At 45.0% G+C, this 17,744-nt stretch overlaps 1 protein-coding gene across 1 annotated transcript in view; it reads right to left on the minus strand.

The window, feature by feature from the left end:
• Nucleotides 1–17,744, minus strand: part of TPO (thyroid peroxidase) — a 161,246-nt gene that overhangs the window by 81,401 nt on the left and 62,101 nt on the right. The window contains exon 6 of the mRNA XM_073673487.1: nucleotides 1,645–1,903. Coding sequence (XP_073529588.1) covers nucleotides 1,645–1,903 — 259 coding nt within the window. The remainder of the gene's footprint in view (nucleotides 1–1,644; nucleotides 1,904–17,744) is intronic.

The raw sequence follows: 17,744 nt of genomic DNA on the forward strand, positions 1-17,744 counted from the left end.
ATACCCCATTTTGTGGTCCAGAGGGAGCGAGAAGCTGCCAAGTTGCAGCCATATTGGCATAGAAAACTCTCCTAAGGGAAGTAAAATGCGGAACCATGGGTGGAAATATAGGACTCTTGCTTGCTGGACTGCAGCACTGCTGGACTGCGGGGTAGTGTACTGGGCTGTGTTGAGACAGCTGAACTAAGAGAAGCGAAAAGCTATAGTGACTCCAGAAAAAGAGAGGAAGAGGTGTGTGCTAATGTACCACGTCATAACTGAAATGTCCATGACAATGAGTACCTACTATCTGCTCTATATAGCTCTCAGAAGTTATTTTTCAGTAAAATATGTTTATTTATGGATTATGGCCTCTCTTATTGAACTCTGCAACACTTGGTCCTGGCTGGCCGAAACAACGGCACTATGCAGTCTGCAGGGGCTTCTCGCCATCACAGCTAAAGTCCACACACCTAGCCAGGACCCCCAGTTTTATGTAGCATTTCGGGGCGTAAAACATAAGTACCTTGCCCACGGCTACCGCCCTGCACCACGTTACAGGCACATGCCTCTTAATGAATCTGGCGCATCGGAAAAGTGGCATGCGCTTTGGTGTATGCTTCACCACAAAATGGGGACTGGAGTAAGATTTGTGGCATAAGGAATGCCACTGCTTGTAATGAATTTGATGAGCAGAGGTTGCCACGCACCATCCCGCCCAAGCTCCACAACTTTGTTGTAGTTGGCGTGAGCGCCAAAAGTCGAAAAAGTTTAGCATAGTCTCGTGTTGCATCTACATTTTGCAATTTTTAAAAGATTTTTACACAAGAATTTTGATAACAGCTTTCATAACAATGTAACAGCTTTGATGAATCGAGCCCTGAGGGTTTTCAAGGGCTGAGGAGTTTCTAATGCTGAGCAAATCTCTAAGCAGATGCCTGTGAGTCAAAAAAAATTGTCACCATATGAATGGCAAAGTAACCCTAGTGTGAAGGACTGATACACATGTAAATAGGCTGCAAGAGGGCACATTACCAGACAAGCTTCGGGGTATGTGACAAGCACTAACAGAGTGTTTTGTGCTGCACTGAGAGTGACACAGAAATTGTACTAAAGTAGAATAATAATAGCTGTTTAAAGTATCACAATTGTCAACACACCATTGTTATGAATGCCATTGTCTACCCCTGTTCAAGGTGGGCAGTTACCATTTATATTGTTATTGAAACCATCATGCTCATTGCTGCTTGTATTACTCAATAACTACCAAGCGTGTTGCCTCTGTGTGAGTAAAGTTGAACTATAACTGTCATCTCTTAATGCCTGTATTCCTTCTACAATGCCTGAGTGTCGGATCATTAAGTGACCCCTGCACACTTTATAACGTGTATTGGTGGCTAGTTGAATAATTAATGTACGAGACAACCACCAGAACCCCCACAATCAACAGCAATATCATATATTCAGGCAAAGTGATGTATTTTTGAGTGTGCCTGTGCCTCATACTGTGACTTAACCCGTTCAAGTGAGAATGGCTGAGGTTTACTGAGATTAATGCACTAAATGACAGTCTAGGGGAGTCCCTATAAGAATAAAAATGACAAAACACATGGGTACATTTGTGTAAAGCATAAGAATATATTGTTAAATAAAGCTGCTAATTACCTTCTCTTATTATTCTCCAGGGGCGAAAAAACACTTCATTTAATAGAAGACTTGGATACTGGGAGTGTTCTCTATACCGAGAATCTAATCTGTGTATAACTGGAGGAATAGTTGCATGACCAAAGCGAAAAGCTGCTGTAGAAAATATATTAGAGATTGAGGGATTAATGTTTTCATTGTATCCTTGGTAAATTCCAATATACTTCTTAACAGCTGAGAGACCCAGAATTTTCGGAATGTAATCCCGTATGGTGAAGACCTTAAAAAAATAGAAAAAAATTAGGATGTGTATACATTTCTGAAATGTTATTTCAATTTTTTTTTTACAGTTTTTCTGCATATTTATATTTTTTAATTGTGGGAAAGTATGTAGGTTAAATTGTCTATCTTTTAATACAAAGATATACACTTCACAAAAAAATAAAGGGAACACTTAAACAACAGAATATAACTCCAACTAAATCAAACTTCTGTGAAATCAAACTGTCCACTTAGGAAGCAACACTGATTGACAATCAATTTCACATGCTGTTGTGCAAATGGAATAGACAATAGATGGAAATTATTGGCAATTATCAAGACACCCTCAATAAAGGAGTGGTTCTGCAGGTTGTGACCATAGACCACATCTCAGTACCAATGCTTTCTGGCTGATGTTTTGGTCACATTTGAATGTTGATTGTGCTTTCACACTCGTGGTAGCATGAGACGGACTCTACAACCCACAGAAGTTGCTCAGGTAGTACAGCTCATCCAGGATGGCACATCAATGCGAGCTGTGGCAAGAAGGTTTGCTGTGTCTGTCAGCGTAGTGTTCAGAGGCTGGAGGCGCTACCAGGAGACAGGCCAGTACACCAGGAGACGTGGAGGGGGCCGTAGGAGGGCAACAACCCAGCAGCAGGATCGCTACCTCCGCCTTTGTGCAAGGAGGAACAGGAGGAGCACTGCCAGAGCCCTGCAAAATGACCTCCAGCTGGTCACAAATGTGCATGTGTCTGCACAAACGGTTAGAAACCGACTCCATGAGGGTGGCATTAGGGCCCGACGTCCACAGATGGGGGGTGTGCTCACAGCCCAACACTCTGCAGGACGCTTGGCATTTGCGACAGAACACCAGGATTGGCAAAGTCGCCACTAGCACCCTGTGCTCTTCACAGATGAAAGCAGATTCACACTGAGCACATGTGACAGACGTGACAGAGTCACGATTGAGCACATCTGGGACATCATGTTTCGCTCCATCCACCAACGTCACGTTGCACCACAGACTGTCCAGGAGTTGGCGGATGCTTTAGTCCAGGTCTGGGAGGAGATCCCACAGGAGACCATCCGCAAACTCATCAGAAGCATGCCCAGGCGTTGTAGGGAGGTCATACAGGCACGTGGAGGCCACGCACAATACTGAGCCTCATTTTGACTTGTTTTAAGGACATTACATCAAAGTTGGATCAGCCTGTAGTGTGCTTTTCCACTTTAATTTTTGGGGTGACTCCAAATCCAGGCCTCCATTGGTTAATAAATTTGATTTCCATTGATTAATTTTTGTGTGATTTTGTTGTCAGCACATTCAACTTTGTATAGAACAAAGTATTTAATGAGAATATAGGATGTGTTATTTGAGTGTTCCCTTTATTTTTTTGAGCAGTGTATTTAAATGGTCATTGTCATTTCAACAAGCTTAGCATAAATCAATATACTGTACTTTTTTTTCTATTTTTGAGCCATTTTTCCCCCTATACTGCCTCCTGGACTCATCACTCAATCTGAAAAACAGCTCAAAGCCATCTTAGTCAAAGCAAGATGGACTGTAAATGCCAAATGGGCTGGTCCAGCTGTGAGCGGCATCAATTGTGACTCTGTTAACAGTATCAGTGTCCTCAGGACATCGGTACTGTTAACAGATGTGGTGGAGCATGGAGTCACAGGCTTCATACTCGGCCACTTACTCCAACAGACTGCAGAATGTTTCCATCCCACTGGAGGCCGATGTGCTGTGCAATGACATCACTGCATTGTGCCACTTGGGTCCACTGCAAGACAGGATTGAAGAAAGTGCAGCTGCAGTAGAAGCGGAGGCTGGATAAGGTGAATATTAGGTTTTTGTTTCTTTTGTGGGCTGTGGTGCCAACATTACATTGTAGGGGATAATCATACTTTATAAGGGCCTGTTGGGGAACCATCATACTATATGGAAAGCTGTGGGGGACCATCATACTATATAGGGGCCTGTGGGGGACCATCATACTACATTCGGGCCTGTGCGGGACTATAATATTGTATGGAAAGCTGTGTGGGACCATATTAAATCGTACACTGCGGGGGACTATCATATTATATAGGGGCCCTTGGGGGTACCCTAACAGTATATAGGGGTCTGTGGGTGGACCATCATACTATAAGGAAAGCTGTGGGAGACCATCATACTATATATGGGCCTGTGGGTGACCCTCATACTACAGTATATAAGGACCTGTGAGGGGATCATGATATTACATGGAAAGCTGTGGGCGACAATCATACTATATAGGGGCGTTTGTGGGACCATCATACTGGGGCCTTTGGGGGACCATCATACTATATAAGGGCCTTTGTGGGCCATCATACTATATGAAAAGTTGTGGGGGATCATAATACCATATAGGGGCCTGTGGGGAGAATATCATATTATATGGAAATCTGTGGGGAACCATCATATTATATGGAAAGCTGTGAGGGACCTTAATATATAATGACCTGTGGGGGGACCATAATACTAAATGGGAGGCTATGTGGTACCATCATACCATATAAGTGCCTGTGAGGGGAAAGTCACACTATATGGAGGTCGATCATACAGTATTGGGGCAGTGGAGGACCATCATACTATATATGGGTCTGTGGGGGTCCTTCATACTATTTAGGGGCTGGTGGGGAACCATCATACTGTATTGGGGCTGTGGGGAACCATCATACTGTATTGGTGCTGTGGGGGACCATCAATCTGTATTAGGGCTGTGGGGAACCATCATATGTGTGAGGGGCCATTATACTGTGTAGGTGGACCATCATACTATATGGGGCCTGTGGGGGAACTATCATACTGTGCGTGGTAACCATCACACTGTGTGGGGGGTTGTGGATTAACCATTATAATGAGTGGGGGAACCATCATATTGTAGGGGGCCATGAAGACCACCATGCCGTGTAGGGACCAACATACTGTGTGGAGGTCAGTGGTGGACATTATACTGTGTATGGAAGTCAGTGGTGGACATTATACTGTGGGGGCTGAGTTGACCATCACACTGTGTGGGTGGCTAGGATGACCATCATACTGTGGGGGTAAGCTGGGTTGACTATCATACTATGTGGGGGTGATGGGGTGGCCATCTGACTTTTTGGGAGGCTGGGGTAACATTTTACTGTATGGGGGGGCTGGAGTGACCATCTTACTCTATGGGAGGTCTTGGGTGACCATCTTACTGTGTGGGCGGCTGGGGTGACTGTGAAGACCCGGGGTCTTTGATGGACATAATACTACTCAGACAACACAGGGTGAGGGTAAAACAGTGTGGTAATACTTTATTGAACCACCAAACAGACAATAAACATATAGAACAGTCCCAGCATATACCCAAGTGGTGCAAAATTACACAGTCTCACCCTTCCGCTGGCCCGCCGAGAATACAGCAGCTGTGACTTTGGGACTTCTAGGGCCAACTACCTCAACTATTTGCACCCCGCTTTGGGTGGACACCCACAGAGAGGAGGTAGCGGCAAGCTTAGGAAGCTGACAATCCTTTGAGGTACGTGGCCAGGAGATGTGAAGGTCCCACCCTGGCTTCTCCAGACATATCCATGGATACAGGTGACTGGATGGTCCCAACCTGGCTTTCTCCGAACATATCCATGAAACCAGGTGACTGGATGGTTCCAATCTGGCTTTCTCCTAGTGAATCCTTGGGTTCCAGGCGACTGTTGGGTCCCAACCTTGCTGCCCCAAACATCTTCATGGAACTAGGTGACCGATGGGTTCCAACGTGGCTCTCTCCCAAATATATCCATGGGTTCTGTGATAGTCAATGGAACAGATTTGTATCCCTCTGGATGGAGCCATACTGTCCTGTAGAGCTGTCACTTAGAGTGTTCCTGTCTGTGGTTTTGTAAAAATACCCCTGATACAGAGGCATAACCCACTTATATAGTTCATAACTGTACTTCAAGGTCAGGGGACAGGTGAGATGAGTTTAACTCTCCATTGTTTGAGCATTTAATCGATCTGCATAGCTTATACTCCTCTGCTCTGCGAGTCAACAAGCCACAGGACCCATACAATGGTTAATCAACATATTTAGTAAGCATTCAATTTTCAAAGACCCTATGCAAAGATAACAGTAGAATAAACTGTAGGAGCTGATATAAGATGTAAATAACAGCTATTCAGAATCATCAATTAACAATTCTCAACTCAACCTACAAGATGTAACATACCTGGCGGCGTCCTTGCATGGTGGTCCATCTCCCACTGTGCAAGAGAGCGCACTTGATCTCCTGTCCAGAGTGTCTCTCTGGCTTCCCTCCATGCTGTCTGTTTGTGTCTGTCTCTGCTGCTTAAGGGCGGCGCCCGATCACTTCCTGCTTTTTGTACCTGCTGTGGGTCACACCCCTTGTGCGTCCTCAGCCTATTGCTGTCTGACACTTGGTATATAGCTCAGCAGCTCCCTTCTATCCCTGCCTGAGCATAAGTGTTTCTTTCAGTGTGTGCTTGCACTCTGAAGGTGCCAGGTCCCGTTCTGTGTTCTCTTGTCTGCCTATCCTGGAGGCTGTATTTCCAGGCCTGTCTGAACACGCTCCTAGCCTGTTCCTCCTGCCTTCTAGGGGCCGATTACCTAGACCTGTTCCTGTATCTTGTCTGACCTGTCTGAACACGCTCCTAGCCTGTTCCTCCTGCCTTCTAGGGGCCGATTACCTAGACCTGTTCCTGTATCTTGTCTTACCTGTCTGAACACGCTCCTAGCCTGTTCCTCCTGCCTTCTAGGGGCCGGTTCCCTTGACCCGCTCCTGTATCTTGTCTGTCCTGTCTGAACACGCTCCTTGCCTGTTCATCCTGCCTCTCTGGGGGCCGTATTCCCAGACCCGCTCCTGTATCCCGCTGCAGTGTCGGTCTCCTCCGTACACTCAGTTCCAGTCTGAACTCTCTCCTATCCTTTACCTGTTTTTCCTCTATGTCCGTTCCCTTCCTTTTTCTGCAGAGTCTGAACTCGTACCTAACTCCTGCTTGTTGTCTCTGTTCTCCCGTTTGTGAGTTTGTGGTCCACTCGCTACTTCACTGCAAGTACCCTGTGGGTGTCTGGCTCTGCCTTTCCCTTCCTGTCTGTTCCGTGTGAACAGAGCCCTGTCCCCCCTACTCAGCCTAGCCTGCTCTGACTCCTCTGGCCGCTGCTCCGGCAGTCCTGTCCTGCCCTGCTTCTGCCCGCTGCTCCGGCAGTCCTGTCCTGCCCTGCTTCTGCCCGCTGCTCCGGCAGTCCTGTCCTGCCCTGCTTCTGCCCGCTGCTCCGGCAGTCCTGTCCTGCCCTGCTTCTGCCCGCTGCTCCGGCAGTCCTGTCCTGCCCTGCTTCTGCCCGCTGCTCCGGCAGTCCTGTCCTGCCCTGCTTCTGCCCGCTGCTCCGGCAGTCCTGTCCTGCCCTGCTTCTGCCCGCTGCTCCGGCAGTCCTGTCCTGCCCTGCTTCTGCCCGCTGCTCCGGCAGTCCTGTCCTGCCCTGCTTCTGCCCGCTGCTCCGGCAGTCCTGTCCTGCCCTGCTTCTGCCCGCTGCTCCGGCAGTCCTGTCCTGCCCTGCTTGTGCTCGCTGCTCCGGCAGTCCTGTCCTGCCCTGCTTGTGCTCGCTGCTCCTGCAGCCCCGTCCTGCTCTGTTCTTGCCCACCGCTTCGGGCGTTCCCTCTCTGCTGTGGTTGTCTACCGCATCTGCGGTTCTGTGACCCAGTCTGTACTGGGTCTTAACCTTTCTGTGCTCCAGCCCGTCCTTTCGGCCAGTACCTCCCTGCCTGCATACTCGCCTGTATCCACCCATCTGCATACCAGCCGTGTTTGCTTATATCCACCAGTCTGTGCCAGCCTAACCTGCCTGTTCCTGAGTCCCAGTGTGTACTGGGTCCTATCCCGCCTGTGTTCCTACCTGCTAGTGCCTCCCTGTCTGCACTCTAGCTGCGCTTGCCTTTACCCGCCTGCCTGCATACCAGTCGTGCCTGCCTATACCCTCCAGTCTGTGTGCCAGCCTACCAGCCTGTTCCTGTATTCCCCTGTGTGGGTCAACAGCCGTGTCCGGGGTCTGTCCTGGAGTAGCACCTGGTCCCTCTGCTCGGTTCCTCCTTGGTGCACTGGCGTCGTATGCCGTCGTGCGACCCTGGTCGGATCGGGTGAATACTTAGTCACGCCCCTCCAGGCATTCACTCTCCGGCACGGTCCAGTGGAATCACTACTATCACACGCACACGCCGCTCAGCCCGGGCGTGTGCATAACACAAGAGAAGTCAACATTCAGACTTATGACTTGTCCCACCCGAAGAAAGAAACACATGAATTCAAAAGTAAAGATAAAAATAATAATGAATTTCTCCTGGCCTACTTAATTTAGACCTCTGACTAATTAAGATTAAAAGCTGTGTCGTCACAGTGACCATCTTGTTTTGTGGGGCCTTCATACTGCGTAGGTGGAGGAATGTGGGAACAATATTCTGTGCTGGGGCATTTTTTGGGCATCATACTCTATGGGGACCATGGAAGGAGTATCATGGTAGGCGAGAAAACTATGGGGCATCAGTAGGGGCAAAATAACTGTACATCTCTCTTTGTGTCTTAAAGTTGGGAAGTCTGCCTTTCTGTGACTGAGCCTAAGTGCCATGATAGGACTTTTGAGGAAGGGTCCTATGATTTATATGTTGTTCCCTGCTCAGGGGCATTGTTATAAGGAGGCACAATGGGGGACATTATTATAAGGAAGCACACTGGCAAATCATTATCATTATAGGAGCATAAAGCACATGAGACATTATTGTTATAAGAATGAACAGGGGTGTTTGTAGTATATGTAGGTTTGGGGTAATTATTAATAGAGATAAAGGGCAATTATTATAAGGAGGTACAGAGGGACATTACTATTATAGGATACTGTATGGGGAGCATTATTACTATGAGGAAGTACAGAGGGAACAGTATTACTGTGTAGTGGCACAGAAGGGGAATTATTACTGTGTGGGGCACAGAAGGAGAGTAATTTTACTGTACAGGGCATAGAGGGGCATTATTACAGTCTAGGACACTGGTTATAGCACAATGTGGTTTCTGTAGAGGTGGGGAATGTGAGACGGGTCCTGGAAAAGCAGCAGTTCAAGGATGTTTCAGTATGAAATTTTGCAGGAAAGAGCTATGGATGGAAGAAGAAGTCATGGTGGTCTGGGCCAAATAAAAAAGAAAAGGAAAAGTAAATGACAACAATCATCGAGAACGTAACTGGTGAGCACCTGCGCAGTATATACATATATGGTCTGCAAAGTACTGATGTATAGTTGTGATATCAGTCCTAGTACAGAAGTTTTGGTAATGATTGGTATGACGATATTATCACCATTGTATATCTGGTGATATTTGTCTGTTATATTGAATAGATAGCGGTATTATTGGAAATATAGGAGTTAGTGTTGATTTCCTGCATGCAGGGGACTATAAGAAATAGAGACCCCAATCTGGGGAAGGGGGCAGGTACAGCTTGGGCTGTCAAATTCCATGGCTCAATTTTAGTCTTTGTCTGTCCCAGGGTTATCGTTTATATTAAAAACTGCAGAGAGGAAGGGCAGAGGAGGATGGAGTAAGGAGACGTACTGACAGAAGCAGGAAAACAGATCTTACTGCAGCTTATATAAAAGAGCTGGAATCTATCTCTATCTATCTCTGAATGGGAGAAGATACAGATTAGATATTAGAAAAAAAACTTATTCACAGTAAGGGTGATTAACGAGTGGAGCAGGCGGCCACGAGAAGTGATGAGTTCTCCTTCAATGGAAGTCTTCAAACAGAGGCTGGACAGATATCTGTCTGCGATGGTTTAGGTGGTTGGACCAGATAACCCTGGAGGTCCCTTCCAACTCTAACATTCTAGGATTCTATGTGTGTAATGTACAGTATATTGGAGACATTGGAGCAGCTAGCCTCTACCCACTAGCTCATTGTGAACTAAAAATTAGAGATAGAGCCTACAATGAGAAATACAGTGTGCAAGTCATATATTGATCAGAAATATTATTTCATATGTACTCTCCCGACATTTTAATCTGAAAAGTTACCTCCAATGGCAGATACATTATAAATTGGGCTTCCAGCTTTACGGCGGACCTTTAAAATGCTTGTGTTACTATTAGTGACGCGCCCCCTGGGCAATGGGGTACTCGGCAGCCGGGCCTATGGATGCTGGGGGGGTATGTCACAGTGGCTGGCCCGGTCCGTGGCCCAGGGCGGTCAACCAAAAAGGGAATTATAACTTGGATAGAAAAAAAAAAATAAAGTAAATAGTTTGTGACGCCACCTGTGGTACCTGGTAAGGTTTACCAGCACTGCTGCAGACCTCCGGGGGGTGATGGGATGGCAGCTGAGATGTTTCTGCTCCCCACAGGTGGAGGGGGCCCTGGGGGCAGTGTGGAGTTTGGTGGGTGGTGATGTTGGGGCTTGTATTGCAGGTGGGATGGCGCAGCAGGAGTAACTGACAGAGACAGGGGATTCGCTTCAATACCTTTACTGGGGCGGATGTCAGGTACGGTCCAGGGTACTCAGTAGGATGGGTGCACTTCAGGACTTCTCCCCAGTGAGCGGGTATAAGGCCTCCTGGTCCGTATCTGCCTCTCTGTATGCTTCTGGCCAGCCTGCAACTGGGCCTAGCTTATGTGTCGTGCTGTTCCTTCACCTGTCGCTCGGTAGTAGGACCTTCTGCTGGCAACCACTATCCCTGGGCATCGGGGCGTTCGTGGTTCCTGGTCCTGTAATGGGTCTAGCTTCAGGTCGTCCAGGGACTTGTAGTCCTCCTGGAATGCCGGTGATCCCTACTGGGTATAAAGGGACCCTGTAGGCGCGGACCCGGTGTCCGGTTTGTATATCGGGGTGAGCCTATGGTGCTCCTCTGCCCCTTTCAACTCCTCTCTCCTCTCCTCCTTGCCGTCGGCCACACTCGGGGCCCTCAGAACTCAGCAGCAGATGCGCTGCGTCTTCGCTGCTCTCAGCGTCAGCACGCTCTCAGATTCTCTGACTCTGTCTGACTAAACTCACTGAACTGAGCTGCCTGGCTCCATCCTCCATATATATATCCCTAACGGGCTCCACCTGGTGGTGTGAGGTGGAAGGATGGAGGTGTTTGTATGTAATGAGGGCCTCTTGTGGAGAAGTCCATCCATGCACCCTGGGTCCTGTGGTACCTGTGAACAGCAGGGTGCCACAATTAGGACATTTAGTCTTCAGATCACTAATACATGCCAGACTGGGGAGCCCCTAAGAAGCAATGCCTCTTACTCTGGCTAATTTGTATTACCACTAAATGGGGAAATATATAGAAAGTGAATATCCAAAATTAGCTGTTTACAGTTTACCATTTATCATATTAAAAAAGATGTCGGTATTAAATCAAATGCTTTCATTTACAAAATAAATCTATTTATTCTTTATAACTATGAGGAAATTGCTGCTGCAATTTCACTTTTCCAGCAAGTCACATATCACTCAGTGCAAAGATATGCAACCTAGTTGTGAATCAAAGCCTGGGACAATATGTAGAATCATTTCAGTGAGCGATTACAAAGCTTTTTTTGCTGATAGGATCATGCCTGTAATTTCAAAGGGAATTTTTCAAGAGTCAAATTGTCAAAAGGGGTTATGTATGTAATGTATATATGTATATTTTAAAGCCTAAAACATGTGTCGCTTCATCTTCTTACAGCTAGAGAAACATGTTAAGAAAAAGAACAATAGGGGCTGTAAAAACAACAGCAGTGCACACGTTTCAATACTGTAGGGAATATCTAATATGAAATGTAATATATACTGTATATATTTCACTTAGACTATCTAACCATGATGATCTTTAAATGGGATTGTCACAACAAACATCTCTTTAATCCAGTAACCCAGAAAACAGCAGATTTTTGCTGGGGGGGTATGGCCATCTGCTTATTTCCCTTTGAGTGACTGCTACATAAAAAAATACCGTATCAGAGCTGACATTCAGATTTTCTCATAGAAGTAGGTCCCGATCAGGAGAAGCCATAAAGATCCAGAAAGAAGTTTATTTTTCAATCTGGACCTGTTTCGCTTTTGGCCCCACAACTATCTGGATCTTTGTGTAGTGTTTAAAAGGGTTGTCTCGTGTCTCAATCAAGAGGCACCACTAACATGCCTCCTAGCTTCCTGCTTGTTTTGGGTGGGGGTGGCAAGCTGCTGCTTGATTGACATTTTGGACCTACAGTATCATTGCTCCACTGGCCTGAACTGGGCAGTAAAGCTGGCTGGGATCGGAAGCTAACATTGCACAGAAATGAGCTTGTAAGCACTGCACTGCTTGCCGCGGAGACCAGTGCCTATAGACTGTTGTGGTGACCAGGAACATACACTTAAAGCTATAAACAATACAATTATAAACCACACCCCATCTTGAAAACAGAAAGGATTTTTGATAACAAGTTAATTTAAAAGTTGTTTGCTTTTATAAGTACTGTGCAATTTTATCTATATAAGAACATGCCTTAATGCTATCAGTAATACACAGGGTATTCCAATGTCTTATCTGATGGAATATTACTAGGAAGCTATATCAAGAACTCAGAACTCAATTGTTACTTGCGAGTTAGGGGAGTTTATTATTGAACAATCCAAGGACAGAACATGTGCGTAACGTCTATCAGAGGCCATAGCTCAAAAAGGCTACTACAGACAGACTTGGCGCTAGTCACTCTGCATGGCAGATTTCAGAGGAACCCCGACGTTCGCTCTTTAATCCTTGTATAAGGATCTAGTTTTAAAATATAGTCAGCTGGATTGCTTCCCTGGAAGGGCTGCTCTCCGGAGGAGAGAACTGGCATTGAGATTCTATAGACTCAGGAGCTTCAAGGGAATCTGTCACCACTTTGGAGATATCAGACCTCTACTATGGGCATACAGGTTATAGAAAAGTAAATCTATACATACCTGTATGGCCCATAGTAAAGGTTTGATTGCAGAGAAAAGTGTTTTTATACACTCCATGTTGCACAGGCTTGGCGTCCCCCGGACACCAAGAAATCCCCGCCTGTTTATTATTCCCCAAAATCCCCACCTATATGCTTAGTTACCATATTCCTCCCCTCCCCTGCACGTCACAGGGCCCTGCGATGTGCACTGTTTTCCCTGACTTCCCGGGCATGCGCAAAGTGCCGCTCACATATAGCACGCTTGGTTTCATCCCGGCCCATCTCTCTGTGCACTGCACCACAGGGTTCTATTGCGCAGGCGCTGGGGAGTCATTGTCTCTTCCCGGTGCCTGTGCAATAGAACCCTGCGGCACAGTGCACAGGCAGATGGGGCTGGGAGGGAACAAAGTGCGCTCTATGTGAGCGGTGCTTTGTGCATGCCCGGGAAGTCAGGGCGAATAGTGCACATTACCGGGCCCTGTAACGTGCTGGGGAGGGGCCTGTGCAAAACTGAGTTTATGAAAACACTTTTCTCTGCAATCAAACCACTACTTTGCGCCATACAGGTAAGTATAGATTTACTTTTCTATAACCTGTATGGCCATAGTAGAGGTCTGATATCTCCCAGAGGATGACAGACTCCCTTTAAATAGATGACAGCCCCGCCCAGAGCTCACAAAGGAAACAGGAATCAACCCCATTGCTCCATGACTGAGTAGCACCAACCAACCCAGGAAGAAAACCCAGGAAGTAAAAAGGATCATTGTGCTGCGACCGGAGTGGAAACAGAGGTGACATGCAATGGCCTGGATGTGACCATGTGGTGTTTTGGTCATCACAAGTAACCTTCATCAAACATTGAATTCCAAATGGATTGGTGGTATGTTGATATTAATGTATGTTGGATGGCATGCATACTGCTATAAAGTAATGGAGATATGTCAAGGTAGTGCAAGGGCTCCACTGAGTAATGTGGATTATCTTAATGGAGCCATTGCCCTATCCTGACAACAGCATCATTCCATCAATGCACCCAATTTCCTAATTTCTTCTACGTAGACTCAAAGATTTTCTCATCCTTCCACATTCTGCCTAGTAGGGTTTGCTATCGATGTCTAATATTACATATACCTTTTCATATCTCCAGTTACTGCTGCTAGGCCTCCTCAGCCGCTCTTGCTCTGCTTCCTCATCATTTTTCCCCTGCTCCATGCCCACATTCCTTTTCCGTGCGTACATACCAATCATTCAGCTCTACGTAGCCCATCTGTAGCCTTAAAATGATGAGGTTTTCTTTGCTTTCTGTTGAACGTCTTGCTTCAGATAACAATAACTACCCTTGTAAGCAATCTTTACCGTTTCTTGTCAAAAATCTAGATTTGTGATGTTAGCAAGCTACTTATTAAGACATGCACTGTAAAAACTTGCCAAGCTTACACTTTTTTAGCTCTCTATTAGCCTTGATGACCTTATCTAAAGTACTCCTTCTTTGGCCAGCTGCTACTTCTGGAAATTGAGGACGCAAAAATTGGTTCATAATAGAATTCTTAACCTTATATTTATTGCCAAACATCCACACTATGACTTAACATTTCCATGTTTCTGTGTTATTAACACTGCTAACATTTTTTATCTTTGGCACAGAGTTTCTGCACAAACAGCTATTGCCTTTAATCTAATATCCAGGGCCCTTATCTGCTTTCTTTGTGCGGAGAAATATATAATGCCTGTTTCTATCCATGGCTCTGGATCGATTGAACAGTGTGCAGATGGTTAATTAGATTTGCACCCTCTAAAATACATTTCAGAAAGCAAAAATGAAATCTTTGTTTCTAACTCAAAGCAATGTGAGGTTATTGTTAGCGCGCTTGTAAAGGGCTCTGGTTGAAATTAAAGGACTTGGAAACAGTAATTCCAGCAGAAATGGAAGGCATCTTTATATATATATATATATATATATATATATATATATATATATATATACTGTATATTAATATATATATATATTAAAAAAATTGCTTAATGGTATGACCAGACGCGACAGATAAGCTGCAGATTTTCAGTCTAATTTTGCATCCACAATAACTGCAGTATATAAAATTAGCAGCAAAATGGATGAAGTTTTAAAAAGCGTTATCCACACTGAGATTTAAAAAAAATCCATATGGAAATTGGCATGCAGTGCGGATTGTAAATCTATCATATGTAAAACATGCAGACTTTGCTGTGAATGAACTTTGCTGTGCAAATGAATGGAAAATACACTAAAATCTGCTTTGTGCGAACATAAGCAAAACCAAAGAAATGTCACGCCAGTTGTGGGAAACACTTAGTGCAACATAGAGGAAAAAGGGAAAGGGAGTCCAGACACTACGGAAAGGGGGAAGTGGAGACCTCCTAGTCTGGTCTAGCATCACCCTGTCTTCCCTAACATCCCTATATTGCCTCCTCAGCAATCACCGCACGCGTGCCTCGCCCTACTTTCCCTGGCATATGGCTAAGGCTAGGGATGGAAAGAGATGAGCACTAGTCAACCTCCACTAAACTCTACAGACAACAAGGGTGGACAAAACAGGGGAAATGGCTTAGCTTTAGATGAACTCCAAATAAGCACATGGCCTAAAGCTCCAGAGAGGACGAATTACTGCTCCTGCTAAGCCACACAAGTAGAAAAGAATATAGCCAGCGACTCCCTCTCAGACACACCAGGTATATATACACCCAGGCCAGGGAGCTAATTAGTAAGAGAGAGGTAGCCGCTCGGTCCTAAAGACAGCCTCTTATCTAAGAGGCTGTCTGTTATGCCAAAAGTAGAGATCTCCTGCAACCCACTGCAGGGCGCCTGTCTGTCACCTCTGACACATCCGTGACAAGAAATGAGCAGGAACACATGTTGGTATAAGTGCAATGTGTAGGTACACATTCACACTGTCGCCATTTAACAAACAGAACCTAGAATAAAAATAAAATGATCTAATACACTGCAGTTAGTAAATAGTAATATAAATAGTACATGTAAATAACATAAAGTACTTGGTTTACAATATTCTGATCAAGCCACTTGTCCTACCGCAACAAGGAGTACCCAATCATGATGGACCTTAACTCTTGTACTTAACCTCACTATGTGCCAGCAGACCGCAAAATAGACTGGAGGCAGAGCAGGACTTAGACCTGATCGTTTTGCACCTGCTTGTGGAAAGATGCACAGCCCAAAAAGGGGGAGCCATGCCACTGTATGTACAAAGTGCAAAAAAAGTAAAGCAAAACCAAAGAAATGAGCCGGAACACATGTTGGTATAAGTGCAATGTGTCAACTAAGTACCCTATGTCATTTACATATACAATTACTATTTATATAATGTATATATTTTCTACACGGTTTTTGATCATTTTGTTTTTAACCTAAGCTTTTTTCTGTGTGAACATACCCTAAAAAATATGCACTTCAGTGTACAAATTCAAGATTGTAATGTAGGATTGAAATTGAGAACACTTCATTAACTCCAGTAGGACACTTAAATGACTTTAGCCCTTCTTCTTCTCCCGGCTCAAAGAGGGATAGTTTGCTAGACAGATATTGTCATGGAGGTCAGTGCCTGATAGCTAGCCAGAGACTAGCAAAGAATTATCAGAAAGCCGCGTCAAACCAGTACGTATATCCAGTAAAGTAGTAAAAATGTCAGGTAGAAGGATAGTCGAAAACAGGCCAAGGTCAATAACGTGAGATATACAATCAGCACAGATATGGATAACCGCAGTAGCAAGGCAATAACTGGAAGCCAGGGACTGACCGCCATAGGTTTGAACAATGAGGAGCCCACCTCTGGCCTCAGCAGAGAACCAACTACATTTAACTAATAAGCTGCTCAAAGAAACAAAAAGAAAAAATGGCTGGAAGAACACAGCAATACTAGGGCTTAAGAGAAAAATGCTTGCATTGCCCATAGGCAAAACGGTGTCAGTGCTGCACAGCCTACCGATAGCAGCAATTGCGGTTGTATCGTGCCCAGACATGGATGCCGCAGATATATAAGGAAATTGTTGTAGCTAAAATAACTTTAAGATTTTCCCAAGTAAACTGTCTGTCTGAATAGGGAATATGCTTCCAAATAGCAACCTGTGATCACAGCAGCATCTGCCCTCAGTCAAGTAGGCAGTCTCTTGGTTTCTATATCTTTAGTGTGAGTGGTCAGGTGTAAAAGAGGTAATACGACGACTATTGTGATAAAGTGGAGTTTCTTCACTGGTTTTGGAAGGGGAGTTGGAAGCTGGAAAGTAATGGTTTAGTTTTTAAGGAAAATAAATTACAACTGTCCTGGACAGGAAGATCTAAGAGCACTGGGTAGTTTTAATTTTTTAGCAGAGGTGAGGAGTAGAGTGTTGACTAATGGCATTTGGACAAGGATAACGTTGGGCTAAGTAGCGATCTACAGTATTTCTTGATTTTTTGTTGGGAGTCTGTTGGGCTAAGTGACGTTCTACAGTGTTTACTGATGGCACTAGTAGTATTGTGTTAAGATAAGTTTTTCAAGCCCTATATATTGCAGTGTTGACAGGCTGATATTAACCCAGTAACATAATGCACATGTCAACTTACAATTACATTGTTATTTTCTTTTATTGACAATTTTTACCATTGTTATAAAGACAGTGCACTCACTGGTACACAATAGTATCTTCAGTTGCCTTTAGCTGCTGGGGGTCCAAGAGCTACATGTAGCTTCAAAGACAAAAATTGACAGTATATTGAATCTAATGTTAGGTTTAGTTGTGTGACTACTTCAAAGCCATAGCTCCAATGGTTAATAGACTGTATCTGAAAAGAAGAAAAAGTTTTCCGTCTTCAGAGCAGACTGTAAATCTATATATTTGAGTGTCATTGTTGTTGGCAGAGGAGTTTGTTTTATCTAATGCTTATG

The sequence above is a fragment of the Phyllobates terribilis genome, unplaced genomic scaffold (assembly GCF_046119375.1).
Source record: "Phyllobates terribilis strain yellow unplaced genomic scaffold, ASM4611937v1 Scaffold_3__8_contigs__length_932513732, whole genome shotgun sequence".
Classification (NCBI taxonomy): domain Eukaryota; kingdom Metazoa; phylum Chordata; class Amphibia; order Anura; family Dendrobatidae; genus Phyllobates; species Phyllobates terribilis.